Source organism: Diuraphis noxia, unplaced genomic scaffold (assembly GCF_037042655.1).
Source record: "Diuraphis noxia isolate RWA-SAM2 unplaced genomic scaffold, SU_Dnox_SAM2 contig0002, whole genome shotgun sequence".
Lineage (NCBI taxonomy): Eukaryota > Metazoa > Arthropoda > Insecta > Hemiptera > Aphididae > Diuraphis > Diuraphis noxia.
In genome coordinates this window covers 8,797,187-8,815,789 of record NW_028301712.1, presented here as the reverse complement: position 1 = coordinate 8,815,789, position 18,603 = coordinate 8,797,187, and the positions used below count along the sequence as shown (strand labels likewise).

Below are 18,603 nucleotides of genomic sequence, written 5' to 3'. Positions count from 1 at the left end.
TAATTGTTTATACATTTTAAAAGACGTATAAATCGCTTTAAAATTAAAATATTGTAAAAAGCCCATGAGATATTCCAAGCAATACTCTTTAAATTGTGTAAGAGGTCAATTCAATCTAATTTTTAAACTAACGGAGCTAAACGTGATCTGCTGAGCGCAAAATTTGCTATGTTATTCACACATGTAAAACGAAGAAAACACATGCGCGTATAACATCCTCTCAATTCATAATATTCTACTTGACCATTCAACCGTTGTATGTATTATTATTCTTAAATGAATATTGAATTTAGATAAATCGATCACCGCTATTATCGCGATTGGTACCCGTAAATGCGTGCATTTTCCTCGTCCTCTTCGTCTATGTACATAATATCATTATATAAACTAATTCCCTATGTATTTTAAAATTTTAAAACGCTAGCACAGTAATATTTTAAGAATATTTGTTTTTAATTTTTGACAGGATAATTATTAAGTAGAGCGGCAAATCTAGAATACTGTGGGGTCAGATTTCTTTCCTTTGACATTTGCTTAAAACGTTAAATTTAAAACCTAATCAAAAATATTAAATAACTTTCGTAGCGTAGCCAAACAATAATTAATAAAACCAAGTATCTACCTACAAATGTACTATAATAAAATATATAAGACACTAAATTTACATTTAAAAATTTCAAAAAACAATGAAATCTTCAACTTATTATTTAAAACGACTGATAGCGTAATACTTCATTATTATAACTAAATTTCTCTAAGATTAATTAAAAATTATAAACGGGTTGTCATGAAAAATTAAAATTTTAAATTAAAAATAAGTTTGATTGATATCCTTTTTTAATTTTTTTTTTTTTTTAATGAAGTACAAGCTAGGGAATTTCCTTTGAGTATTTCAAATAATTGAGACGAAACAATCGTAAACAAATACAACTACCCACAATAATTATGTGTAAATATATTGACATTATATTTTTTAAACTAAAATTTTTAACGATTCAAAATTCTCAAAAAACACAAACACATACTACACACACTTGAACCTTTAAACGTAAAATACTATTATTTACATAAGGACATAATATGACTAGGAAAATAAATACACATTTTTTATTGTAAACAGTTGTTAAGTGTTTTGGGGCTTATCTAATATTAAAAACGAGTATAATAAACTATTTTTAAATCCCTATATGTTTATATATATATATATATATATATATTTATTTATTTAATCCACGTTTTTCAAGTTGTATTTTAATTGTATTCATTAATTTGCTTTGATTATGTGGGCTATACAAATGGGCCATTTTTTATAATTTACCTTGCTTGTTAAGTAATAATATAGTTTATAAAAATAATTTTAAAAGACTATTGTTACATTATTATTTATACGAAACTTATTATATTCTAATATTGGAGTACAATATAGTACTTATTATATTTTATTAAAAATAAAAACCAATATTATTCTGTTCTTTAAAAGAGAACACAAAACAATTATTATTGAGTTCTAAATGAAAATAATAATGTTTAAATTGAGTACCTTGTCAAAGAAAATATCAAACTATAAAAATCAAAAATTGAACTCGATAGTTATTAAATATACTTTAAAAAAAACCCTAGGGTTTTCTACATACACTGTTAAACAACTCGTTGTAGAAAAGAAAAACATTGCTCTCAAATCGTTTATTTTGCAATACTTATAGGTAGTAACATTATTAGGCCATTACATTTCATTGTCAGAGAAATTGAGAAAAATTAATTTTAATCAGAAATTTAAAACGTTTTAAAACAACATGCCTGCCTGCAGTTTTAAGTTGTTGTCTGAAGTAGTATAATTAACTAGCCAAACCATTCTTTTAATTTTTAAATTGACTATTTTTTTAGACAAAGTAATATATCTTTCATATAATTAATAAATCGTATATTAAATTATAAAATGTTATTTAGTTACACTATACCTATAACAAAGTACGGATTAATAGGTAACCAAGACGAAACAATTAATTATTTTAATAATTTGATAATCCTGTGGAAACTAAAAAGTATAATATAATACCTTCTCCATTGGCATCATTCCACATAATATAACTAGTATAAGAAATGCAATATTTACAGAATTGTAATGTTTTAGTGTTTATAATATTTTATACTATAAATTATTGAACGTAAAGTCACCTACCTTACGTCGTATACCTAAATTATTATAGTTATTTTTTGTTTAGTACTTTATAGTTTCGTGTTCCAAAGAATAGATAACAAATTAAGAATAAGGATTTAAATATCAGTGTTTAAACTTTTGAAGCGGATAGTATATTGTGCACAAACTGCACTTTTTTGTACAAAATGAATCAGACTTAAAATCACGCTCTTTGTTTCATCCAGAAATTGGAAGTGGAATCCAGAGAATTAATTGAAATCGACTTATTTTACTAAGGAATCAAATTCCTATAACATGTCAGGACTAGTACCTGTGTATTATAATTTACAAATATTGACATCGCCACCAAATGACGTCAATCGTGTTCAGAATATACGAATGGTATATTTTTTACGATTTTAACAATTAGTGCGCGTTGTGTAGGTACTTGTATCTACAACTTTGCAAAGAATTCCAGTTTATGTACTTAATAAAGAATCGATGTATGTTTTGTTTAATTTATTTGTAGTACCTATCATAAAATTATTTCCTACTACGCTATGTTCTATAACAATGTGTAAACAGCGTATATTATATACGTAGCCTTTCCGTTAAATGCTTTAGACTCAATTCGGCCAATTCGTGTTATATTGTTTCAATTGTTTTTATTTTGTTTTTCGCAGGAGCTGATTATGAACCGACAGTAAATGAAGTTCAAGTTCCCGTGCTGGACAGAGATTTGTGTAACGCGTGGCTAAAACAGAAGGACGTTAACATCACTGAGGGAATGATATGCGCTGGGTACGAGCAAGGTGGCAAAGACGCATGTCAGGTGATTACAATCAAACAATAATTCGATACCAACGTTTCATTCGATCGGATTCACCGAAATTGCGAAAATTAATTTTCTTATAATTGGGACTTTTTGCAAGACATTTTTTTTATATTGTCTGTACTTTGAACGATGTAAAACTAGCCAGCTCGGTTTGTCGGCGATTTTCTCTACCCCCTTATGGGTGCCATATATATATATATATTATGTTCTAGCACAGGGATGGCAAATCCATGGCATGCGAAAAGATTTTGAGGTTACGCAAAATATTTTTATTGCATATTATAATATATTTTGGCTTTATTATAATACATAATAATATTATGTTTCATGGTATACAAATAAGTTATTTGTGATATTAGTACCTATCAACCTGCAATATCGTTCTACCCACGCTCGGTTGGATTTTCTTGTCACGCGATTATGGATGTGCTGCAGGATATCCGCGATCTTATACACATGAATGACACAGATCGATATAATATTAGCTAGTATACACGTGATTTATCCACAGGGTGATTCGGGAGGTCCGCTGCTGTGCCCGATGGAAGGATACAAAGATCGGTGGTTCGTGGGTGGCATCGTCAGCTGGGGTGTGGAGTGCGCAACGCCCAGCTTGCCGGGTGTGTATGTCAACGTACCCATGTACACGGAATGGATCAAGAACAACATACGCACCGACCAGTTGTTTTCGTCGACAGACGACGATTATTGAGAGCGATTTTCCACGAGCAAAACGCGATCGGCTTTCATCCCTCCGTCGATCCGATCCCCATGTCCCCTCATCACCTATACTTCTTAATTAAAGCTGAAATTTTGTCTACACCATAATCTACAGTGATTATCGTTCTTGGGTTTCCCCAACTGGAAAATACAATATCAACGAAAAACTTTAAAATATTTAGGTACCCACCGTTTAGTAGTGCACTTTTGACTTTCGTCGAGCAAACAGAAGTATTTAATACACCACCGCGACCATTATAATAATTTTACATTTCATAAAATAGTTTTATAATTGATAATTATTATAATTATATAATATTCCACGTCGAACTTTTGTGAATTTGATCCATTTGATTCGAAAAATATGTAAAAAAAAATACAATAATAATAATATTACATTTTAACTTCTCGAGATGGCCTGTATGACGACCGTTGTAATATTATTATCGTTTTATAGGTATAATTTTATATAAAATGCCGCAAAAAAAACCCGCGATTTACATAATATTTTTTGTTCGTCTAAATATAGGTACAATTGAAACGGTTTAAGTACTTAGCTAATATAGGTTTTCTAGATGCGACATGTTAGTTTCATATTGTTATACGCAGACGATGTGATGGCTGTATATATGAATATATGATAAATGAAAATAATATTTCGGAAATTTTTAAGTTGATCAATTTTCTCACAATACTATTGGAGCTTATATGTAATATTATTTAAATTTCGTGGATTGCGCTACCATATTATATCTATGTTATATGAAATTTATTTTGATACAATATTTTCAGACGTATCATTTGCACTGTCGGTACATCATAATATTTGTTTAAAATTATGTATTCGATGAAATATGTCTTAAAACTTTTATAGTGAGCGTACAACACTGTATACGTTTAAAAAATGTGGCACGGACAATCATAGTCATCCGTCCAACATCATAGTCCTGATTTTTCATAAAATGTGGTTTTAATTTGTTTGGAATTTTAACTTAAATTTACGACAATATAGTATAGTAGGTAGTTATAATACGCAAACACTGTCCGACTTCTCGGAAACAAAATATTCATACTAATAAACCTAGGTAATCACAATTTTCCAAATGGTTTTTAATTTCATCCAGTATAGTTTTACCCAAAGGTGGGTATTAACTAATTAAAAAGTTAAAGTTAAGTTAAGCAGTTAATTTTTTTAACTTTTTAACTTAACTAGTTGGTTTATTTTCTAATCAACGTATATGATCTTAACTAGTTAAATTGACAGTTGAGATAACTAGCTTTGCTCAGTTGATTTAAAAATCATTTTTCAAGTTAAAAACATTTTGAAATTTTTTGTTTATATGTAAACATTAATATAAAATATAAAATAATCCAATTCTATAATAACACAAACATTTTTGTTTATTTTCTTGATGAAATAATATTTTATTAGATTAGATATTCTTTCTTTATGTGATTTACATACTAATTTAAAAAAATTAACTAACTTTTTTTAAACTGATTTTAGTTAATATTTTTTTCCATATTAACTTTTAACTTATAAAGTTAAATATATCATTTTTTTACTGTTAACTTTTAACTTGACTTCACTTGAGTTAATTATTTTCATTAACATGCCCACCTTTGGATTTACTATTAGTAAATAGTATATTATAATACGTTTTTCTGGTAAACGTTATACTTAGTTAATATAATATACAATGCGTTTGAAATCTGATAAAAAATAGATTAATTACATATTATAGTATTAATTATGATTGAAAAGAATTTTATTTATTTTTTTATCGAAAAACTTAACTATAATATTATCATGCATACCTACCTATAAAACGTTTGCTTGCGATTTTTGGCAAAACTATTAATTTTCTATACACACGCTTGATAAAAGAACTGTTATTGTGTCACTAGCCACAACTTCCATTAATGATGAATTAAAAAAATATATAAAAATTGCTCATTGACGAACACATACACACACATACACACACATACACTCACACACGCACACACATTGGTTATAATATTATTACCTATAATATTGTAATAAAGTAAATATTCCAAGTTATCCCGTGGTAAAACTATTAAAGCGTATATAGCGATAAACAATCTTATGCGGATGTTCTACTCAGAGCACATTGTAAACTTCATGGCGATGATGGAATCATAGACAATAAAAATTATATTTCGCATTATTCCAAAGACAAAAAAGTGAGATTTTTTGTAAATTCGTTTAAATTTAAGTAACAATTATAAAATTACATTAATTTTTATGACAAAATTAGGCTAAGGAATAGTTTTGCATAGAAATATATAACAGACAACAGTGGGCTATTTTTGTAAAAACAAAAAGGTATCTACAATTAAAAAAAAATGGAATTACATTTATTTGATAAAATGTATAAATAATACTATATTGAATTGCATACCTAGACAATTACCAATACATTTTTAGACAAAATGCCAACGATACTTTCTGATGCAATTTCCATTTGGACGAGTAGAGTTCGATTATTTGTAGATCATATTTTCAGACAAACAATTAAGAAACTATAATCAATCAGATAAACTCAATTAGCATAATATTCTTAACTTTGATATCAATCAAATTAAAATTTAATTCTATTTGATAGGCTTATAACCACAAATCACAATTGTGTAAGACGATACTTGTAAATTAGTTAGATAAGTATTGACATTTGTGAAAAACTACTATAACTTTAGCTCAAGCTTTAAATGTGATTAGTTTTCAAAAAATTGAAAAAATATATAATACGATATTATAAACAAATATATTAAAGTATAATATACATGTGAGTATTATAATAAGGATACCTAAAATCATGTTTGACATATGACAATATATTTTAAATTAGATATAATTACTAATAGGTAACTACGTGTAACTATATAATATATTAATGTCCTATCGTAGATTAAAAATCGTGTATGATCGCTGATAAGGTTATACAACGTATAGTATTATAAAATTCACGTTTATTGTTATTTTCTAAATAAATTCTTTATGTTGCGTTTGGACAAAGATTGATTATTATATTATACAAGTATTAATATATTTTATGATAAATGTTTTGGTGATCAAGAAAATAGGAAGTGTTTATTTTTCTATTTCGGGTATCCTGAAGATAGGAGTTGGAAATGTTAAGTTAATCATGGTATGGGACCTGACAATAGTTTGTAAAAAAAAAAAAATGTGATAAACGGAATGGAAAGTTTAATAATGATTATAATAATTTACCAAGCTGTTATTTTTGACGATTATCTCTAGGTAGACGTGTTAAATTGATTTTTGTTATAAAGCAAGTATTTATACATATTCAAAATTTACATGGATGCAATTTTAAGTAAGGGTAGGAAATGTTATAGTTACCAAAAATAATAAAACTTTAATCATTGGATGTGAATATGAGAATGTTCTATAAGAAACTACTAAAATTATTTTGTCTTTGTTCTAATTTTATCGTGAGTGGTTTGAGTGTTCTATTATGTGAAATAATAATCCAACATATGATATATATTATTATGTAAAATTACATTACGCATCATTAAAATATTTAGATATATTAAGTGTTAAGGTAAAAACTAAATGAGTTGCATTAAAATTGAAATGTTCATAAATCTACAGTATAGCATAGTAACGATAAAAAAAATGATTCAATATTCGACACACTATTGATCATTTTCATGCTCATCCCAATTATTATTACGATAAATGTATAGAATATTTAGTTAGTTTCCTATTGTAATATTTTAATTGTGTGAAGAAGTAAAATATATTTAATTTTATACTAAAAAAAAATTAATAAATATTTAATCACAATTTGTTACCAACAAATCACAGAGACGAATGGCAAAAAGAAAAATTATTTTTACTATTGAATTTTTTTTTGTTCGTTAATTATTCTTGTGTGTGCATTAAATATTTATTGGTTGTATTTTGAAAAGAAAAACTATTAATTATAGTTACCTATAACGATGTTACCGTATGTATCCGATGCCTAATGACTTTAAGTAGATAGAGATATAATTAAATGTTATTGATAAGGAAATTAGTATTTTAAGAGAAATATTTAAGTTGAATATAACATATATTTGTGTAAACTAGAATAAACAACGAATTGTCTAGTAAAGAAAATTTTAAAGCTTGAAATCGACTTTTTATTTTTCATTCCTAAATACATCATTATATTCATAATCAACCATTATAATGCATAATATTTTAAGTTGGAGAACGAATTTTGTTTAGTTATTACAAGATGTTGTATTCAAATTATTAATTTTTTTTTATTTTCAGATATATCTAATATAGTAAAATATAAGTGTTTTGGCCCATTTTGGGACCTGATTATTTACACGTTTTAATAAATTAAAATCTGATACCTACACAAAAAAAACATTCTCATTAAATATAAACTCATATTAATAGAGTAATTAAACTTGCATAATTATTAAATGATAAACAATATACATTTTTAAGTATAATATAAAATTGTTCAGTGTCCACTTAAGGACAACCGATGATCGATGATAGTTGAAATAGTACCTATATACAATTCCATAATGATTGGTGTCAGATATATTGACAACGTGAAGAAGCATAATCATGGTAATTAGTATTTGGATATGTTGCTAACACCACCCGAAAACCAAACAAGGATCGACTTTAGGGTTGACTTTAAGACCAGACATTATTCGTCGAACCGAAAAAAGTTTGAAAAACCGGAAATGTTCACAAGACTGTCGATGGGTAGGTGGTCCAACACTGATCGAACGACATTTAAACTCGAGGCACAGTATCAAAATAAAGATGTTTTCCCAAAGCCGAAAGAACAGCTAGAATAGCAAATACACGGTTAACGGATGTTTACACACTATTTTGAGTTTATGACTAACTCCCGAAGCTTAATTTTTCTTTAATACATTATTTCATTCAGAGTTTTGGAGTATGTAAAAAATTATGTTAGGGTTGTTAAAAATTATGTTACATATTATAATGGAACGTAAATGTACTTATAATTCAAGAGGCCTTATGAAATACCGATTAATTTTTTTAATTAGCAGTATTTGTAGATAAAAACCTACTCACACAGTCTAGCTAGACTAGAAAAATATTTAGTTCAGCGTGTGTTCAAAGCGTAAGTAGATCAATCAGCAGTAGTGTTCAATATTTTTAATAAAACACTGAATTGTGTGTATGTGTTAATAAAATGGTGTTTTTGTATGTGCTTATGTATAAACATAAAGTATACACTATTATATGATTAATAAATACAATTTATTAGGTTACTATAGGTTATTTAATATTTAATAAATAAGGCACGGGACCAGTTGCGACTTAAACAAAATTTTCATTTTAGGGTCAGAATATAATAATAATTGCTCTAAGCTTATATTTTGGGTCAGTATACTAATTGCGCAGCATAAATTTTAGTTAGGTATGTATGTTTGTTTATGAACCTATATTCAAGTATATAATAAATTTACTTAACATTATTGACAATTTTCTGTAATTTACTGTATATATTGTAATTAATTTACGCTTAACAACTTCATGTTGAAAATTTCTATTATATCAATAAGTTCGATGACCTTGTATGTCAGAAACACCTTAAAATAAAAAATAAAAAAAGCATTATTAACGTTAATATTGTAAAACTGTAAAACAATAAATTTGTAAAAAATGACATATAAATCATTTTTGGTAAATATGAAATAAGCTATTTATATATTATTGCGAATAACTTAAGTTATCCACTAAAAACATAGATAGTGTTATTATTAAGTGATTTATTAAATTTTTTTTTTTATTATTATTATTAATTGTTTGTGGCATCAACTGCATGGTTATTAGCCGGCGTTACAATTTATTTAATTGTAATCATATATTTCTGTATATTCTATTCTATGTATTATTCATGTTTATATTCATTTTATTTCAACCAAAATACTATTATATGTGCTATGGAATAAAATAAACATTACTCAGAAAATTATTACAGATCGCAATTGATATATGAAAAAAACCATTTTAAACATTTAAACAAAATATTATTGGTAAGCTCTGAATGATAATAATAATAAAAATAGCATATGTATATTATTATGAACCTTATGAGCTCTTGTGGCTCAACAATTACAATATAATAGGGTCCACCAGTACAATATAATTATATAGTATACATAAAATCACCTATGAATAACTAACCAATGAATTAATAACGAATATGTATAAATCTACAATAATGTAGTCGTGCAATTTTCTGGCTAAGAAAATCTGTTATCTACATTTTGATTAAACTACTTATTCACAAGCTTACAAATAAAATACTAATTTTACAATTTACAGATTTGTGAATATTAGCACACTAATAAAGTCCTTTACTACTCATGTCAAACAAATCGTATAATACAGTTATTAGCTTTGGACATATTTAATTAGATTAGAGCTGAAGGAACAAGGTAGGACTCACAAGAGTAAATTAATTATTCGAGATACTTATAAAGAGACTTTATTAGCGTCTTGTTCACGACCGAACGACGAGAATAGTTAATTCCAACGTTATATGTATTTACTAATGGGAAAGAGGCCTGTATATAAAATAGGCTGCTTATCGATATTTTGATCAATTAAGGGATAAAGCGATATTAGCGAAAAGGAATAAAATTTATTATATTATAATATAATTTGATAAGACTTATTTTTTGATCGGTTAGATGCATATACACTATAAATTCAATATAATATTTTGGAAAGAAGTTAATCAACAAAAATAATAATAATGTTTATGGTTGTAACTTGTAAATAATATTGAAAAATTTGTCGCAATAATTATTATTATGGTTGTCTGATTCTTCAAACTGTCTCAACTGAAAACTGATAAGAATTAGGTATATATTCTATACAATTGACATATTTATACAAAGTTTCTTCTATTATTTAATTTAATTACATATCATAATATTGTTACTTAAATATTATGTACATCGAATATGTTTGGTTTTCTCAATGTTGTATGACAGGTAAAAATGTTCAACTATATCATTTAGAGTTAAGTAATACCAAGGAGATCTATTAATGAAGATACTCAAGTCCTCAAAACTGTAAAATTAAATTTAATATTTATTACGAATTGTATTGATGACCAACAACTGTTAGTTTTTGGTTTCTTTTTTTTTTTCAAAACCACAGTTTATTTAATAAATAGTTAATGTTTATTTGTTTTTTTCCCCATTTTACTTTTAGTTTTTACTTTATAACTTTTTTAATCAAATTTACCATGAAAGATTTATTTTTCAAAATAAATAAATTAGTGTTCCTAATAGGAATTTTATATATTGTCCAATATATTGTTTACTTATTTCGAAGTTTATAAAACAATTTCAAAGTACTCGTGAAACAAGTGGAACAATATACCTACTTCTGAAAGTTGTATTGAAACAATTTGATTCAAATCATAATTGTGTTATTTTACAGCATTTTTATTGGATAAAAAGGGATTGAATTCATTCAAAACTAAAATTTTTCTTTCTTGCTTAGTATAGGCCATTATGGTCTTTAGCCACAACTTCCACCTACTTCCATCGTTCTCTATCTTTTGTCATTTCTTCCGGATACTCTATTCCTTTTAATCTGAGGTGTTGATATACACGTTCACTCTACCGTTGTCTTAGTCGACCGAGATATCTCTTTACGTTTGGTTTCCATGAGGTAATATTACTAATTTTTTTTTTTTTTTCAGCATACCAGATAAATCCTGTCCATCCAATTCATGCAACAAAATGCATCCGGTCCGAATGAACATATATAAGGAAAACGGTATATGTGAATAGAATAATATTAAAGCGCTGTATAGTTGACATTTAAATAAATCTTTATTTCGTCTGTAAACTTACACCACCAGATAGCACACTTAGTTCCACATAAAAGTTTGAGCAGTATAACTTATACTGCTCAAATACTATGATACAATAATATTGTATTCATAAAATTGATACACATGACTGCAATCTTTAATAATGCAATATTCAGTGAGGGGTTGGTCGGTGGGTGAGAAAAAAACAAGTCCCGATGTTTGATAATAATATTGAAAATTGAAGTACAATACGCAATATTATATTATTATTATATAATAAACTACGACGACGGATTGTTGTCGATGATACAATGTTTGGAATTCTCTATGAAACTAATATTATAAATTATAAAAATTATATTACCACGGAATAAGGTCGTGTTGAGTGACTACAGAGTGGACTATAACAGCGTTTCCCAAACCTAACCTAACCCTAACCTAGGGTTCCGTGGACTATCTCAAGGGTTCCGTCAGATGTATGTGATGTCTGAAACATTTTTTGTAGTACTGTTTTTTTTTAGAAAAAATGGGGTTGAGTTGGAAGTAAAGACACATTAGGGTTCCTCAAAACACAAACTATTTCCTAAGGGTTCCGCGATTCTAAAAGTTTGGGAACCGCTGGACTATAATATTATAATATACCCCCAGAATTTTCCAGGAATGAAAACATTGAAAATATTCCCAGAAATTCCCAAAGAGCCACGTGCATAGATCGCTCCTTAGAATATATTATAATACATTTAAAACGTAAATTTTTAAACGTAAGCAATTTTTTTCTCAAATATTATAGTTCTTTCATCTTAGTTATTTCCAGTTAATCTTCAATTATAGTTCAAATTATTATTATAGAGTGATGGGTAACACGGTATCTGAAGATGCAAAATAAATTTTACTCGATAAATGTGAATCATTATATAATGTCATAATAAAATTTAACTATAAATGTTAAATTGAGTTGCTTTCATATACTCATATGTGTTCAATTTTTGTGATAGGAACTATAGGAAGTGACAACAACACGACCCTGAGTCATTATTGCAGTATAAATGACAAATGTAAGAATAATATTACAGAATATACCATTTTATGCGTATTACTGCTATGATAAGCATAGTATAATAGTGTCATAAATACTCATAATATTAACCAATTTACAAAAAGTAACAACGAAAGTTTTAACTTTATATTTTATTGTGAAATAATTTAGTAATTTAGTATAATTCTATATTAAAAATTGGCCAAATAATGTAATCACTGTATATATGAATATGAAAGTTTTCTCTTATTATAATAAGTATATAAATACTTACAACTTTAATTACGAACCAAAAAAGTTCCTTAGTGTTTTGATACTCACCGGAAGTGAAAATAAAACGACAAGGTTACATTGTTACGCCTTGCGTAATTGAAAAAAACATAATTTCGAAGCTTCATTTTATTGGTCAAAAATGTTATGCTAACAATAATATTTCATGCACTTCCTGGAAAAATAAAATAAAATCTAATAAATAACTATTTACGTAAGATCGAAATTATTATATTATATGATTGCCCTGCAATATTTGGTTTTTAGAACAAATTGTCCATGAAACTACCTGCTATTAAACGATTTTTACGTTTTATTATTCCGAGAAAGAATATTGTTCGTAAACACTGGATCGACTGTTTCCGTACGTCAGCACTTTAGCAATATAACTATTATAATAACTGGGTTTGGAAAAGCTTCAATTTTAAATGCCATTTTATTATTTATAGCACAAAGCTTTATAATGGAATGAAATAATGATTTTATGCGCTCGTATAAAAGTGTCTCGGCGTCATTATACTCGTTAGTTGTTAACGTACATGATCACATGAAGTAGAGGGTATACAGAACAAAATGAATAACACAGACGAACCAGACAATTCAAGTCATTGAACGAAGCTTAATAAAAATTTAAAAAATGTGTTGTTTAGTGTGTTCCGTTACCCACTTATATCATTGAAACTTAATACAATACAATGTATTAATCTACCTAACCGATAAAATATGATTTTGCCTTTTTCAACCGTATTTTCCCAACTTATTGGAATGGGTACGTTTTAATGACGGGTCTCCCGTTGTCCGAGGTAAACCCCCACGGATCTAATTCGGATTTGAATGGTTAAGATATATCACAGGTGCACGTCTCGATATAATAAAATACACTACCTGACGGATATATGCTTCTTAAACCGATACGTCGATGGCAAATACGAATTACGAACGGCCTTCGCAATCGCGGTTAAGCCTTAAAATGTTTCATACGAATCGCCTTATAGGTATACCTATCTAAACCCGACACGTATATAACCGAAAACGGAGAAACTATTTGAACCTTAAGGACTTAAGGGAGATTCGTGACACATTAAACCGATCGGCGATCGTATTTGGTGTGTATATAAATTTTACTTTTAGATCAAATACATCAGTCGTATTTACGGTTTTTTATTTCATTTCACATCCGATACGATTTTCGCGTCCCTGTGCGGCCGTGGTGGCGTGGTATGCAACTTTCATATTGGGCGCAGTTCGATGAACTGTTGAATATTGTTTGTAAAGTTTATTTTATCAAATTATACGAGTCAATAAATCGCACAATGGAAGCGAAGCCGACAAATCAACTCGCTATATATACGGACAAGTATAACCCCCCCCATAATAAGTGTGTGATTATAAATGTATTATAATAAAACATTTTGTATAATATGTGTTTTGACTCGAGTCCGTGTCGAATTCTCGAGTGACTGCGATAATTCTCGGAGCTTATTGAGGTGCAATATTATCAATACCAATATTATTACCGGATATATGTATATAGGCAAGAGGTATAGGGTAGGGTACTGCAGTGCATTACATAACACCTGGTGGCTTGATACGAGTAAGCTATCCTTATATGTTTATGTTAAACAAGTGTAAAGCAATAATTTGCAATAATTTCCTATATACTAAGAATTGGCGCACGGCGTTCGAGGGGTCGTATTTGCAAGTTTTGCGTGGTGTGGCAAAAGTGTTGTTGAGTCACAAAATTTGTCGAATATTTGGTGAAGGGTAGGTTGATGGGTGGGAAAAAACATGTACCGCTTTTTTATGATAATATTATAATACAATATAATATTATACTATATACATAGGCGGTACTACGGGAGGGGTTGAGTATGCAACTGCCCCTCCTGTGGACCGTACCTCGGGCTTACAATAATAACATTCATATATTATTACATTTTAATATTTTATTAATGCTACAAGTCTGCTATCATTTCTTGATTATCTAGTAATATTAGTATAGTTTGTTGTATGCTGGCACTGAGATAAGATTCTTATCTATCTCAGTGCATGTGTTACGGGCAAAAGTCAAAATCGGGCAAACCTCAGAAATGCCCGGTCAAAACGCGAAATGCCCACAATCCTTGGGAAAAATGTCCATATTTCGGCTTTTGACCAGGAAATCTGGTCTAACCAACCTCATTTGGGCAAAACTGTATACTGACTTTTATCGTAAGGGCAAAACCAAATAATCATAACATAAATATTATTGAACAAAATATATAATTGAATACACTTAAATGACAATAAAAATATAATGATATTAAGTACTCCTATAAAAATTAACAGATTATAATAGGTAGGTACTCTTATAACGTTAAAATAAAGTATTAAAAAAATGAATACATTTAAATATTAAACTTCATTTCAGAAAACCCGTAGCGTCTTAGATAACTTCACTAATATTAAATACAAATAAATAATTATCATAAAATATTGTAAAAATAAAATTGAATACACATAAATAATAATAAAAAAATAATATTTTTGTTTATTGGCGCATTTATAATCGTAATAAAATCGTACGATAAAAATCACTATTTGTATTTAATATTAGCGAACGTATATTATAAAGCACTACAGTTTTGCCCTTGAGGCCTTGAGATAAAAGTCAGTATACAGTTTTGCGCAAATGAGGTTGGTCATAACCAGGTTTGCCCGGTGAAAAGCCGAAATATGACGTTTTGCCCAAGGATTATGGGCAGTTCGCGTTTTGACCGGGCATTTCTGAGGTTTGCCCGATTTTTACTTTTGCTCGTAATATATGCATAATGCAGCAGCTTGCTGGTAACTGAATCCTGATAAAGTGATTTGCGCGAAAAGTAGAATAATATGTACCCATAGATAATATATTATCTATGTATGTAACACGATTTCATAGATAATAGATAGTATCTTAAATTGTGATATGTACTAATCACGATTGTATACCTAACCTAACGGTATATGTAGTTAAACTGTTTTCTGCCCCCCCCCCCCTGCCAAGAGGGTCTAGTACCGCCTATGACTATATACTACGACGATGGCGGGGGTTGTCGCTGATACAATGTTTGGAATTTTCTACGAAACTATTATTATAAATTATAATAATGTTACTGCGGAATAAGGTCGTGTTGAGTGACTACAGAGTTTACTACATTATAAACCTTTAGAATTTTCCAGGAACGAAAATATTGAAAACATTGAAAATATTCCCAGAAATTCCCAAAGAGCCACGTGCATGAATCGCTCCTTAGAATATATTATAATTTATTTAAAACGCACATTTTTAAACGTAACCAATTTTTCCAAATATTATAGTTCTTTCATCTTAGTAATTTCCAGTTAACCTTCAGTTATAGTTAAAATTATTATTATACATTGATGGGGAACACCGCGTGGTATCTGAAGATGCAAAATAAATATTACTCAGTAAATGTTGGTAGTTTAAAAAAAACAAACGTTAATAAAATTCAAGTATTCCAAAACATTGCTCTAAGGAAATTAACAAATACACCTTCTTACGTCTCAAATTTTTCCCTTCATTCAGACTTAAAACTAAAAACATTGGCTGAGGAATTCAAATGATTCTATAAAAGATTTTTCAACCACCTAAGCGTTCATTCAAATCCACTTATCAAACTATTGACCTCCTCGGCTATCATACCAGGTAATCCCTCAAGATGCCTAAAATGCAAGTGGGGACGTGATTTGTTATATATTATATATAAAAAAAAAAATATTAAGTCCCTAACCATAGAAAGTGTCAATGGGTGGCTCCTTTTATCAAATTATTTTCCTGTGAATGTATTTTTAGCATATATTCTTATTGTATTAATGATAAAGATTGTATATTACTTCTTGTAAAAAAATTATTGTGATAGAAACTATAGGAACATAGAACAATATAGGAAAGATAGGAAGTGACAATAACACGAATCTGTGTCATCACTGCAGTATACATAAATAACAAATGTAAGTATAATAATATTACAGAATACCTATACCATTATTATGCGTATTACTGCTATGATAAGTATAGTATAATAGCGTCATAATATTTACCAATTATCAACAACTAACTACGAATGCATTTAGTTTTAACTTTACATTTTATTGTGCCATCATTAGAAATGTACTAACTTACACCCATGATACATTTTTATTTCACAGTTTGCGCAACTTCATTTATTTATTTTTTAAAGTTAACCATCTATGGCATATACAACCATACAGGACGTCAAGCATGACGAGGAAGGCGAAGGAAACACCTTATGACCTTTTTTTCAATATTTAAAGTAATATAATATATTGTAGATATTTTTATATAAACATTTTTTGAATGATAATTATTTCTTTTTATAATCTTTCGAAATATGAATATCTATAATAATATTCATAATTTACGGTAATAAAATAATATTTTTCTGTTTATATAAAAAAATAAACTCTGTTAAAAGTAAATACTGTACTTATTAACTAATAAGTTTTAGGCAGCTAAAAGGATATATTTGCATAAATAAAATAAGTATTAAATTAAAAGTTCAGACATAAAGTATAAGTTATACTACTGTTTATTTAATTAATTAATTTTTTTTTTATAGTTAAACCAAAATTAAATTATTAAATATTATTATTAAAAATAGTGTAAATATTTTGTTATTCTAGAATCTTCTCAATGGATGTCCATTGTATGATTGTAAAAATAACCCCAAGTTAAGTTTCAAATAAACTGATATAAAAAAAAAAATATTGGTTTACAGATTTAGGTACAATATTTGGCTTACCTATCACTTTTTAGTTTATATTTTTATTATAAAATTGATCTTAAATTATGTTTAAGTGATTAAAGTGCATGTTAAAAATCAAAAAATCAACCTCACTTGCACTTTTTACAAAATCATTTGACCTCTCTGACTCATAAATACCGCTCGGCATTAGGCTCTGCGTGTATAGTTTGAATTGTTTTTTATAATTCAGTAAAAGCATTTTGTTCTATAATTCTGATGCATATTATGGAGTTCATAAGGATAATCATCAGAATCATAAAATGAAATGCTTCTATAGAATAATTCTAAATATACACTCTTCAAAAGGTTTAACTTCGATATTAAATGTCTTCATTGAACAAATTCCATTTAAACTGCGGATCAACGGAAAAGGTATTTTTAGGAAATCGTTTTAAGAAGAAGACACACAGTTGATCTTGAAAACATGAACTCCCCTCCCCCCCCTCCAAGTCATATCGGTCCGTTGTAAAAAATAGCATATCATCCACCTAACCTAAAAGAATATGTGTAAAAGATACGACTGATTGCGGCGAGCAACTATCTCTAATCTTTAACCTAGAAAGGGTTTATGTATATACACACATATATATAATATATATATATATCTTATTATACCATATAATATTTAGGTGTGTGGTGCACACAGTGGCGTGCGCAGGAATTTGGTATGGGGGGGGGATGTCATAAATAAAAATGTATTATGTTTATGTTGATGAACTAGAGATCCAAAATCCACTTGTTAGAAGACTAAAAAAAAGCCCATGGGGGGGATATATCCCCCATCATCCCCCCCTGCGCACGCCACTGGGTGCACACACCCACGTATAATATTATGTATGTAGTTATTGTAGTTACTAGTTAGGATCTTATACTAGCTGTTCTAGAAATCAATAGTGAACGTTCGTTTGTCACGTGCCGTCTTCATT

At 28.3% G+C, this 18,603-nt stretch overlaps 1 protein-coding gene across 2 annotated transcripts in view; it reads left to right on the top strand.

Annotated features, from left to right (window-relative positions):
• Corin (corin serine peptidase) overlaps positions 1-7,860 on the top strand; it is a 122,131-nt gene extending 114,271 nt beyond the window's left edge. For both annotated transcript variants that reach the window (XM_089218809.1, XM_089218810.1), the window contains exons 19-20: positions 2,821-2,969; positions 3,484-7,860. In XM_089218809.1, the coding sequence (XP_089074935.1) occupies positions 2,821-2,969; positions 3,484-3,684 (350 nt within the window). In that variant the 3' untranslated portion in view covers positions 3,685-7,860. The remainder of the gene's footprint in view (positions 1-2,820; positions 2,970-3,483) is intronic.
• The last annotated feature ends 10,743 nt before the right edge of the window (positions 7,861-18,603 follow it).